The sequence below is a fragment of the Oryza sativa genome, chromosome 7 (assembly GCF_034140825.1).
Source record: "Oryza sativa Japonica Group chromosome 7, ASM3414082v1".
Classification (NCBI taxonomy): domain Eukaryota; kingdom Viridiplantae; phylum Streptophyta; class Magnoliopsida; order Poales; family Poaceae; genus Oryza; species Oryza sativa.
In genome coordinates this window covers 27,940,215-27,950,489 of record NC_089041.1, presented here as the reverse complement: position 1 = coordinate 27,950,489, position 10,275 = coordinate 27,940,215, and the positions used below count along the sequence as shown (strand labels likewise).

General features: G+C 41.0%; 1 protein-coding gene across 4 annotated transcripts; it reads right to left on the bottom strand.

Annotated features, from left to right (window-relative positions):
• Window positions 1-217: 217 nt before the first annotated feature.
• Window positions 218-9,724, bottom strand: LOC4344163 (rho GTPase-activating protein 7). 4 transcript variants are annotated; one of them, NM_001403230.1, is made up of 22 exons: window positions 9,209-9,560; window positions 8,182-8,218; window positions 8,022-8,098; window positions 6,960-7,030; window positions 6,712-6,790; window positions 6,432-6,576; window positions 6,220-6,339; window positions 6,045-6,122; window positions 5,831-5,886; window positions 5,645-5,714; window positions 5,036-5,123; window positions 4,502-4,745; window positions 4,144-4,359; window positions 3,461-3,781; window positions 3,199-3,248; window positions 2,749-2,809; window positions 2,586-2,669; window positions 2,263-2,376; window positions 2,002-2,168; window positions 1,674-1,743; window positions 795-977; window positions 252-683 (listed from the first exon to the last, which is right to left on the bottom strand). In NM_001403230.1, exons 1-22 carry the CDS (start codon window positions 9,305-9,307, stop codon window positions 495-497), a joined length of 2,619 nt encoding a protein of 872 aa, NP_001390159.1. In that variant the 5' UTR covers window positions 9,308-9,560; the 3' UTR covers window positions 252-494. The 4 variants fall into 4 exon arrangements, with proteins under 4 accessions (XP_066168099.1, XP_066168100.1, NP_001390159.1 ...); NM_001403229.1 differs by having other exon boundaries at window positions 795-974; XM_066312002.1 differs by lacking the exon at window positions 8,182-8,218 and having other exon boundaries at window positions 218-683; window positions 8,022-8,112; window positions 9,186-9,724.
• Window positions 9,725-10,275: the final 551 nt, after the last annotated feature.

Below are 10,275 nucleotides of genomic sequence, written 5' to 3'. Positions count from 1 at the left end.
GAGTATGTGAGACATTTCAGCATGTACTTCTTTCATCCTAAAATAAATAAACCTAATATAATGTGACATATTGTACTACAAATCTACTATGAATCTAGATATTATGTATCACATCTCGTACTACAAATTTGAACCCTAGAAATCTTTATATTTTAGACCGGAGAGTATATTATGCAACAGTGCATATGAAGATCTCTGTTCTCTGATCCCCAACCAATTTTAAAAACACAATATATATTGGAAAGACACCAGAAACAAGTGGCAATGATTATGATCCCCCCAACTCGTGTTACATACAATAGATTACAAAAAGCATATTACAAAATCACACCCAAAAGAGGCTGCCGCATGCAACAACAAAACAAAAACAAATGGAAGACGAACAGGAAAGGGATATACATTCATTCTCACTAGCAGCTTCTACGAAAGAAAACGAGAGGATTCTTTACCAAGAATATACAAACAGAATGTCGCAAAAAAAAAGAAGTCTCCTCCTACCTTGGACTGTTCCAAGGTGACGAAGACTTGTATGGGAAACCATGATTAGCTGATCCATTTCCTAAATCCAGGCTGTGGAGTTGCTCCATTAATTGTGACCGCCGTTCTTTGAAGAAATCTAGCCTGGTCGTCAGTTCGACCAGAGTGGACGATGCCACGGGAGCTTGCCTCCCGTACTCGACGCCCTGTGATAGTGATACAAGAGAATTGAATACTCGTATTGAATGAGAAGCGGTGTGGTCTTTATTTCGACACTACCGCACCCTTCAGTTCGGAAGCAGTGGTTTTTCCTTTACCTCGGTTGCCTTCGGGATGTTCACGGACATGGAATTGCCATCCGCTGGCATGCTCGTTGATGCCTCCCTCGAATCACTCGACGAGGCGTCCATGGAGTGCTTCCGGGAGAAGGGCCTTGAAGAACCATGAGGTAGCACGTGCTGCTTGATGCTTCTCCAATGCGATGCACCTGCGGGGCCCTGCTGTCACACAGAACGTTGTTGTGCCATCAGTGGACGAAATGGGATTTTTTTACATTGCAAGTAGACAATTACTCATCGGTGCCTTTGCTTTTCTATAAACCTGCAGGCCCATAAGACGCTGAGAACTAGAGGTGCAACGAGAGAAGGCTAGTGGGCGAACGTCCCCCTTAAGTGGTTGTTTGACCCACCTGACCTGGATGGCTTTGGGGGTATAAATTGGTGGTTGGGCCCATAGTCACAAAGTTCCTGGGTCAATGGGATCGAGGAACGGGATCGAGGAACGTGATACGCTACTTGCGAGAGGTTTTTACAAGGTGGGGACGAAAATGACCCCGTGTTTTCGGGACAGGGACGGCGTTCCCGGGTCGAGGATCGCTGCCACCGCCGTTTCCTGTGACTATGGTTGGGCCAAACAATTGTGATGCATGGATATTAAATTTTGGCATAATCTACTAGGAGTTTGTATCATTCGAGCTATACCTAGCAATTGAAACATTGGATGAGCACAGTCAACCATATGGAAAGGTTGGAAATATAGCACAAAAAATAATTGGGGCATTTTACACCTTAAGCACACCATAATGATAGCGCAATGAGAAAATGAGCTAACATCAGCTAATTGGTTGGTTCTGTATTTTCCAACTTCTGTTGTCGTAAATTTAAGCATAGAAGATTAAGGGAAAATCTTTAGCTAACCTCATTCCTTTGCTTCTTCTCCTGATTACAGAAAGCAAGGTTCATATCAAAACCTGATTGAACAAAGTTCCTGTTGGCAACAAAATATTCGCATAGTTAATGTATTGCAATTTCAAAGGACAACTAGAGTATATATAACACATTGAACTGTTAAACATATATGGTTTGAGCAGATATAGTAAGCCAGCAGTTGACAGCAGAAACATCATGTTTTTGTTACTAAAATGTGTAGCAGCCAATACTTGATATTTATGGATGTTCTGGAGTCTGGACCACAGTTCAAACAAAATTGAAATGAATGTTAACTATGAAAAATATGGTTTCTTACTGTGGGAGATGGTTTGGAAGATGTTGATAACGATCATTTGCATCTGCCAAAGAGCCATACTGATGTTGACGCTGCTGGTTGAGTTGGAGATGGAGCTCCGCAACCTTCTGCTTTAACCTTGCAACATCAGCCTCCGCAAGAGCAATCTCCTCAAGCTCTGCCTTCGTCTTTAAGGGAAGCACAAAGAAGAAATTAGATTCCATCAATAAGCCCACAGAGTATATATGATCATCAGTGTCAAGTTGCATAACATTTGAGTACCTTTGAATCCATAGAACGTGAACTAGAAATATGTGCAGAAGACATGCTTAATCCAACCTCCAATGCAGCTCTAAGATCTCTTTCAGCTTGTAGCTGCTCTTGCAACCTTGAAACCTAGAGGTACAAGCAGTTGCCATCAAACAAAGTAAGAAACTGTCTTAAAGTCCACGTGTTTGTATTTAAAAGCCTGACAGTGAATTGTTCAATAAAACATACAACATAAAAGTTGATTGAAACTGTTACTACAGATGGTGAAATTTTCAGCATATTTTGGAAGCATGGAATGAAATAACTAATTCATAGGGTAAAAGAATATAGCATACATCCTGCTCCAGAGCCAAACGGCGCTCATGTAGTGCTTGTTTTCTTCTTTCCAAACTTGCTTGTAAGATTGCATTTCCTCTAGCCTGAGAAGCATTTCCAATTAGTTTTTAGTATTACTGTAAATCAAAAGTCTTGAGTATACATGTACTATTCCCTTTGTACCTCTTTCGCGATTCTGATCTGGAGGTCATTCTTTGTGATCTCCAGTCTTTGGATAGCAAGCCTGAAAGAAATTTAACAGTTAAGAGTAATTAACATTAAATCAATCCATCACACTGCTATTTTGATACAATTATTCAATGAGAAGTTTTAAGGCTACAAAACAATAATGCTCAGTCCTATCATTACCAGTCAATGGTAGCACTAGCCAAAAGGCTAGCACAGAAACAACTTCTCAATAGGTCTAAACAATGGTTATCATAGAAAGCTGTTGCTACATATTTTACCTGAATGGATGTATCTCCAACTTAACTAGTAACAGAAAAATGATCCAGCAGGCAGAACACCAGAAGCAAATGTATTGATGGAACAACTTCAAGAATAACTAACTCTTCAACTCTATCCTTTTACATGAAACAATCATTTAAACACGAAAATGGAATGGGGACTTACTCTTCTTCACCCGATGAATCAGCCAATTCTGACTGTTGACTTTTTCTTCCCTGCATAAACCGAATGTGTAAATCACTTGAAACAACTTTATACACTGATAGTGTCCTAAGGAGTGCATATCTCCTAATGTTTTCCCAGAGGAAACCATAATGTTCTTTAAAGAATATCACAGAACCATAAGTCAGTGGTCACAATTCTACTTCCCTTCAAGTAACATGAACTTTCTGAGGAGATACAGTAAAGGACAAAAGTTCTCACTTACATTGTTCCGTCCCCAAAAGTTGGAGCGCTTCACATGCATCTGAGTTCCATTGGATTTGATGGACTGCCTGTCTACAGAATATTCAGGTCCAGGACCAGGTAAGGAAATTCCAGCATCCAAAGAAGAAAGAATATCTCCCATCGACAACGGGGAATCCTGACTGGACACCATATTTGGTGGATCTTTTTCATTCGGTGATCTCTGGACATTCACTGAAACATTTTCAGCTAAATGACTATGCTGGGCATCATTTACATCCACCTTTGTTTCCAAAGCCTTATCTTCTGTAGAAGGTTCACCGTCTGAATCATCATCAGCTACCTGTCGTTCATGTTGCAATGAGAACAAAAGCATAAGCCACATCATGATTTTTGACAGATGAACTTGCTAATCAAATAAAAATTAAAAGCCAAGTTGGTTTCTGATTAAGCTACTCAGAATGCTTCATATCATGAACCACCAAAAATATGTAAGGATAGGCGCGATAAGATTATGCTACTATATAGTGAAAAGAACTACTGCATGTGCAAAGGGAAGAAAAAAAACTTCTCATCAGTGGAATTGGAATCTTAAACCTTTTTCCGTGTATATATGATTGACTTGAAAATATTCGAACTGTATATATGATTGTATTAGATCAAACTTACTACCGATTAAAAATTTTAAGACTGCAAACACCAAACCTTGTAGTCATAGAGGTCACCAGCAGTGCATGCACTGGTTTCACTTAATTTTCCACTCAATATGCGCTCAGAGTCATCTAATTCTTGATCTGCATCATTCTCTGCATCATGAAATCCACTGTCCTTGATATCCACAGTTTCATCATCTGTTGACTCTTCACTTCCGCTATCTTCAATTTGAGAATCAGGTGATAGGGAACACCTCAGGTGCTCATCCTGTAAAATTGATAAACATGAATAATTAAAAATTAGTAACTTCCACAATAAATAGAAAAACAATCAATCAAGGATTAGATTAATATTGCCAGAAAAGAATCATCAGGGCAACATTCTCTGGGATGGTATCGAGTAAACTTACATAAAAAATACCCTCATATTCCTCCAAGAGAGTAGTGACAATGCCTTGAGCACTGTTGGCAGCATTTGCCGCAGCAATGAGCTGGGCAGAACTGTCACCATTCATGTCCAAGTCATCTTCCATCTCACACTCACCAGCCAGAAGTGGACGCAACAAGAGAGGAGCCATACAGGCAGCAACTGCTGATGCAGTCATTCGATTCTCAGCAGTATGAGAAGCAACAGTGTGCATCATTCTCAAAATTCTGCCAAAAAATGGTTTTACAAGCTTGTTAAGAATTTGGCCAGTTGTTGATAAACTATCTAAATGATAACATAACATCACTAGCAATTTTTACACTATTAGTACAGAGCTGAATGTGTTTTGTTACTCCTATATCAAACACATAATTTTAATCAATACAAAAACATTGACAAAAACCCTGATCTCAGAAGGTATCAGGCTTTAGTGATAATGCAATATTCAGGCTGATATGCCAGCAGGCAAAGCCAACTCGGCAGATAAGATATCCACATAAAATAGAAGTACACTGACCTCTGTAGCAGCCGCCTATTAGGCTCAGGAAATGTCTCAGATATTGCCGCACGCATAGAATTTATCCGAGATTCCTTGCTCTCCAGACCTGGAAAAGTATGAAGGAAATGAAAAGAATGCCAAGGAACGAAATATGGAAGCAAATAACTGAAAATAAACAAATTACAAAAACCTAAGCTAAAGTATATGGTAACACTAACTGTTTTAGTTTCTGTAAATATTTTTTTTCAAAAAATAGCATTGTATGTTACAGTCATTATCTACCAGTTGAACTGTAGTATGTATAAGTGTATAACTTTAATCAACTTCCATAAAAGGTTATAGTCTGATTTTGAATCTGTATAGGTTTGCTCCTTAAAATAATCTAGTACTTGGTAACAGACACCAGAAGGGGTATGAGTGTATCCTACAGGTAAGCAAAGCAGTCAAAGCTTAGAACTTACATCGGCTGTATCTATGATTAGTTTTAGTAACTAAAAAATATTGCAGCTTCTTCTAATATTAGGTAGTTTAGTGAATTTGTTTGTATTTTATTGAATTCATTATAAAGTTTATCAAGGATCGTGAATGACGATATTTAAGCTAACATGAACAAAGCAGAGCACTTACGAAAAGCTTCCAATAAGGCTGTGCAGCAGGAAGCAGGTACTGGAGAAGATGGTAGTTCACGTAGAACATGCTGCAGAAATGTTTTTGACTTTACATAAATACACTTTGCAAGCAGGAAATGAAATATTAAAACTCTTGCAACATATAGGAATTTTTGGAGCATCAAGGTAACAGGAATCAAGGCACCTTTACACAGTCACCAATAACATGAGCATCCTCATCCTGTGCAAACTCCGTCCTTCCTATAATGAAACAGAACAAAGTGCAATAATTGAGTTATTGGACGATGGTAAACAGTCACCAATAACTTTAATGGTGCACCAAAATTATCAAACCATAAATGCCACCAATTAAATCACAATTCTACATATGAAGTTACAAGCATGGTAACTACATGTACCTTGCTCATATTCTTGCATTCTTTTGTCAACCTCCTCCACATCTGCAGCCTGGCGCAAAATTCCCTCCACCTTTATTCCTGAAAGAAATATTCACATTTCCAAACAATTTTTTGGATGGGTTCAGGCATTTTCGAACTTCATTGATAACTGATAACGAACAATGATTATCCATACCATGTCTCTCAAGAAAACGCAAAGCTTTTTCTAGGAAAGAAGGGCTGCCATCAATATCTTCCAGTGCAAGAAGAATCGGCCTACCAACAACCAATGATTTGATAGGCCTCTTCTCTCGCCCTGCAGAGAAAGGATGGTATGTATGAAAAAAGGAGATAGATAGGGAATTCTTCACAAATAGAACTAAGTCAGACTAGAGAAGAGGAACCAACAGTTTGGAACAGCTCCTTCATATGGATCTGTTGTGTCATTACGAAATATCCCATTATGTCCCATCACAAGAGCTGCATTTGGGGCCTGTGCAAGAGCTTCTTCCAATGCTGTTTTCCACTCAAACAAATCTTCCGATGTCTCTGCCTGTATTGGGAATAGCAGGCACTTCTAGTGAACTTTGAAGGGCATTTAAAAGACTTAAAAAACACAACACTTATAATTCAACATCTTGTATTTTCTAAGGGGTCAAGCTGTTAAAGTTAAAGGGAAATTGTATACCTTCAAGGTAAAAGCACGGCCGTCACGACCATCTGGAAAAAGGACAGTTAACAATTTCTTGTCTTCCCTGACCACTACACTGTGAATGAGATAAATTGTTAGTTTAACATTATTATGCAGTTAAACCAAAAAGGAAGCAGTGCCCTAAATCATTTGTCTAAGAAGTATGCAGCAAATTTGATAAAAATCTAATAAAGTAAACTTTGAATAAAACTGCAAATAAATAAATAATAATGAAAGATACAAACCTCCCAGAATTGTTCAAGTCAATTCCCCCCAAAGTAACATTCACTTCACCACCTCTCTGGGGCAAGGTATTCTACAATGGCATGAAAGGTACTTGTCAAGAAGTAAGAAACAAATTCTATTGGTGTAGCTCATAAGCTGGACAATAAATGAAACGAAATATATGGCAATGACTGTAGTCACCAGGAATCTGGGCCAAGGGATGGGGTTGCAGATTACTAGAAATGTGAGTTGATGGGGAGGTGGTGTTTTTCAAATGCACTGAGTGATCCCATTGGCCCTAGTTGGAGAAAAAAGATAAAGGAGAATAAAAAAGGTGGGCTGAGTGGGCTACACAAGGCGTCCCAGCGCCCCAACGATCACATTTCGCATCTCTATCAGTCCAACATCCCCAACAGAATTTTCCTTCCTCCCTCTAATATGGCCATGAGCAACTGCTGCTGCTTTGGCATACAGCAGCATTTGGTATGAAGGTTAGATTTCCTTCTCCCCTCCCCTCCTCCCTCTTCCCTTCAGTTCTAGACTAAATAATAATCAGCAACCTGTGGCCCGGAATGCCAATTCTGATGACCATGCAATGACTAAAATAGTGGATACACTAAACACCTACCTGGACTCTCGTGTAACATGGACAAGAACATGAATAAGCAGTTACCAAGGATCAAGCACTGCCAGTTGGATATTTGAAGCAAAGGAACACATGTAACCACCAGAACAAGGAAGCTACAAAATATAATGATGCTACTCATATATTTGGTGGACTGAAAAGAGCAAATTAGTCATTCTGCCATTCAGTGCCAAACTCTAAAAATACTGTACTCATGTTTAATTGTGATCTACACATGCATTGTCATGAAATCAACATAAAACAAATGTATATCACACTACTACATATTGGCCATGATCAAGAGAGACGATGAAAGTGCTATGTAGATACTAGATAGGTGTGAACCGTCATATCAACAAGCCAAACCAAAGTACTATTTCTGGACTGATGGGTCTACATAACTTGAGATTTTCAATATAGCAATTACTTAGGTTGTGGACCAGAATAAAATACTTACAGGGTCGCTCTTGAAGAAAACAAGTGATGTTCGAGTGAGGATGAACCAACGCTTTTTCCATGATTTCCATCCAATTCCTTAAAAATCATAGCTGAAAATTAATGGTGATGCTCTGATATGCACAGGTGGAAATAACTGATGCATAACCCAAATAGTTTACCTTTGGATGATATGAAGAGAGGGCCACTCTTAAATACCTAGTTAGAGAGAATTACAATGTCAGAAATACTGTGATTATAATGGTAAATATGTAATAGCAAAAAAATGCAACATCAGGTCCCAATCGAAAGTTCTGTTTTAACGAGAACATTCAGAAGTCTTGTACTCGGGCTAGCAGACATGCAATTCGGGACCTATGTATCAGAGATCCAGCAAGAGTGAACAAATCAAACCACGCCTCTCCAAATAACCACTGAATATACAGACTGTTCATCTATGAACGTAAAAGGACAGATGAATTCAACGGGGAAAAACTCCAGTAAATTCCTCACTTCCCTCATCTGGATTCCCACTCTCCCTGCACCTCATATCTGAAGCCCATCATTCACAGGGCACCACAACGATCCAACACCAGTCAGCCTGCAAAGCATCTCACACATCCAATGTCCAGTTTCAGCGTGCAGATGACACTGTAGAATCCCTCCATCCTTACGCCATGACAAATTGATACTCTCTCAAACATTTCGATTCGCATTCCTGTGGTAAACAACTCTAATCCAAGCCAAGTATCATCCACCATGCAATCCGCTGGTCACTCTCAGACTAAAACATCTGGATAACACCTCCAATACTAAGACCACCAAATCCAATCCAAACCCAAATAAAACAGGAACATTAGCAACTACTGCAACCTCACTCCTCGCTTAGTACGGTGATTTTCTCAAACGAAACCCATTCATCACACCACCAACTCCACCGAACCAAACTGCATTGGCTTATCCGCGCCATCTGGCCTTGCAGCTCAACCAAAAATTCCACCACCACCAAAACAGTGGAACACCCATCCATCCACACGCCAAAGCAAAGCACCACTCCGGCGAGAAACTCGGCGGCAACGCAGCATCAGATACCAAACCGGAACGAAAATCCAGCAGACAGACACAGCCACAGCACACCACCGAAGAGAGGCACCAAGCGCAAGCGAGGAATCGGAGAGCAGAAGGCGAAGGGACCACCCCAAAACTCACCGCGTTGCCGCTCGCCGACGCCGCCCCGCCGCGCTGCTGCTGCTGCTGTTGCTGCTGCCGCTCCGCCGCACCCGCCACCGGCGCCGTCGCCGCAGCCATCCCCCCAACTCCACCACCACCTCAGATCGTCGTCCTTCGCATCAACAGCTATCAATCACCGCTCGCATTGGATCCAACCCCGAGCAGCCGCCGCCGCCACCGATCTGGCGTGCGGTGGAAGGGCCGCGAGCGATGTGGATGGGGACTCGCGTCGCGTCGCGTCGGCTCGCGTCCGGTGGTTAGGATTTGTGCCTTGGGTTTTTGGAGGAGGATGCAGTCATGGAGGTGGTGGTGGTGGTGGGCGTGGGCGCGTGGGGGCGGACGTGGTCGTGTCTCTCCTCCAACTCGTCGCCCAGCGAAAGCGACAGCGAGATTACTCCCTCGCCCGCAAGCCGCAGCTCACACCCACTGCATCTTCTTCCTCCTCCTCCTCTCTCTCTTGCTGTAATAGTAGTAGCTCTGGCAATTACGCGCTACAGAGTTGGAGAGTTTGGAGCCATATGAGATCAAGGACTCCTTGGGATGGAGCTTGCAACGAAAGCTTCTCGGATTCTTCTCAGGCGCAACGACGCTACAGCGCTGAGCTGTCCCTCCCGGCTCTGGGCTTAATTAACCAATTTTTTGTCTCTGGATTTGCCTTAAAATCTCGTCCCCTTGTTTGTTTTGGAAATGTTAACCTGTCCAGATTTTGTCATCGGGCGATGGAAAACGAAAACGACATTTCCATGTTTCAAAAAAAAAAAAACTAGTTACATGCTCACGCGTTACGACGGGATCGAACGAACGTGGTTTAATTTGATATGGAAAATACGATCAACTTTTCGATCCGTTTTGTAGATAAACCCTTCTTTAAAGAGTACTCTTTAGGATGGTGTAGGTGGGATAGACGAGGGAGGGAAGGAGAAGAGGACGATTTTTTTTTACTTACTTACTTTCTCATTCTCTAAATATATTTGACGCCGTTGACTTTTCAAATATCGTCTTATTCAAAAAATTTTATGAAATGTGTAAAACTATATGTATATGTA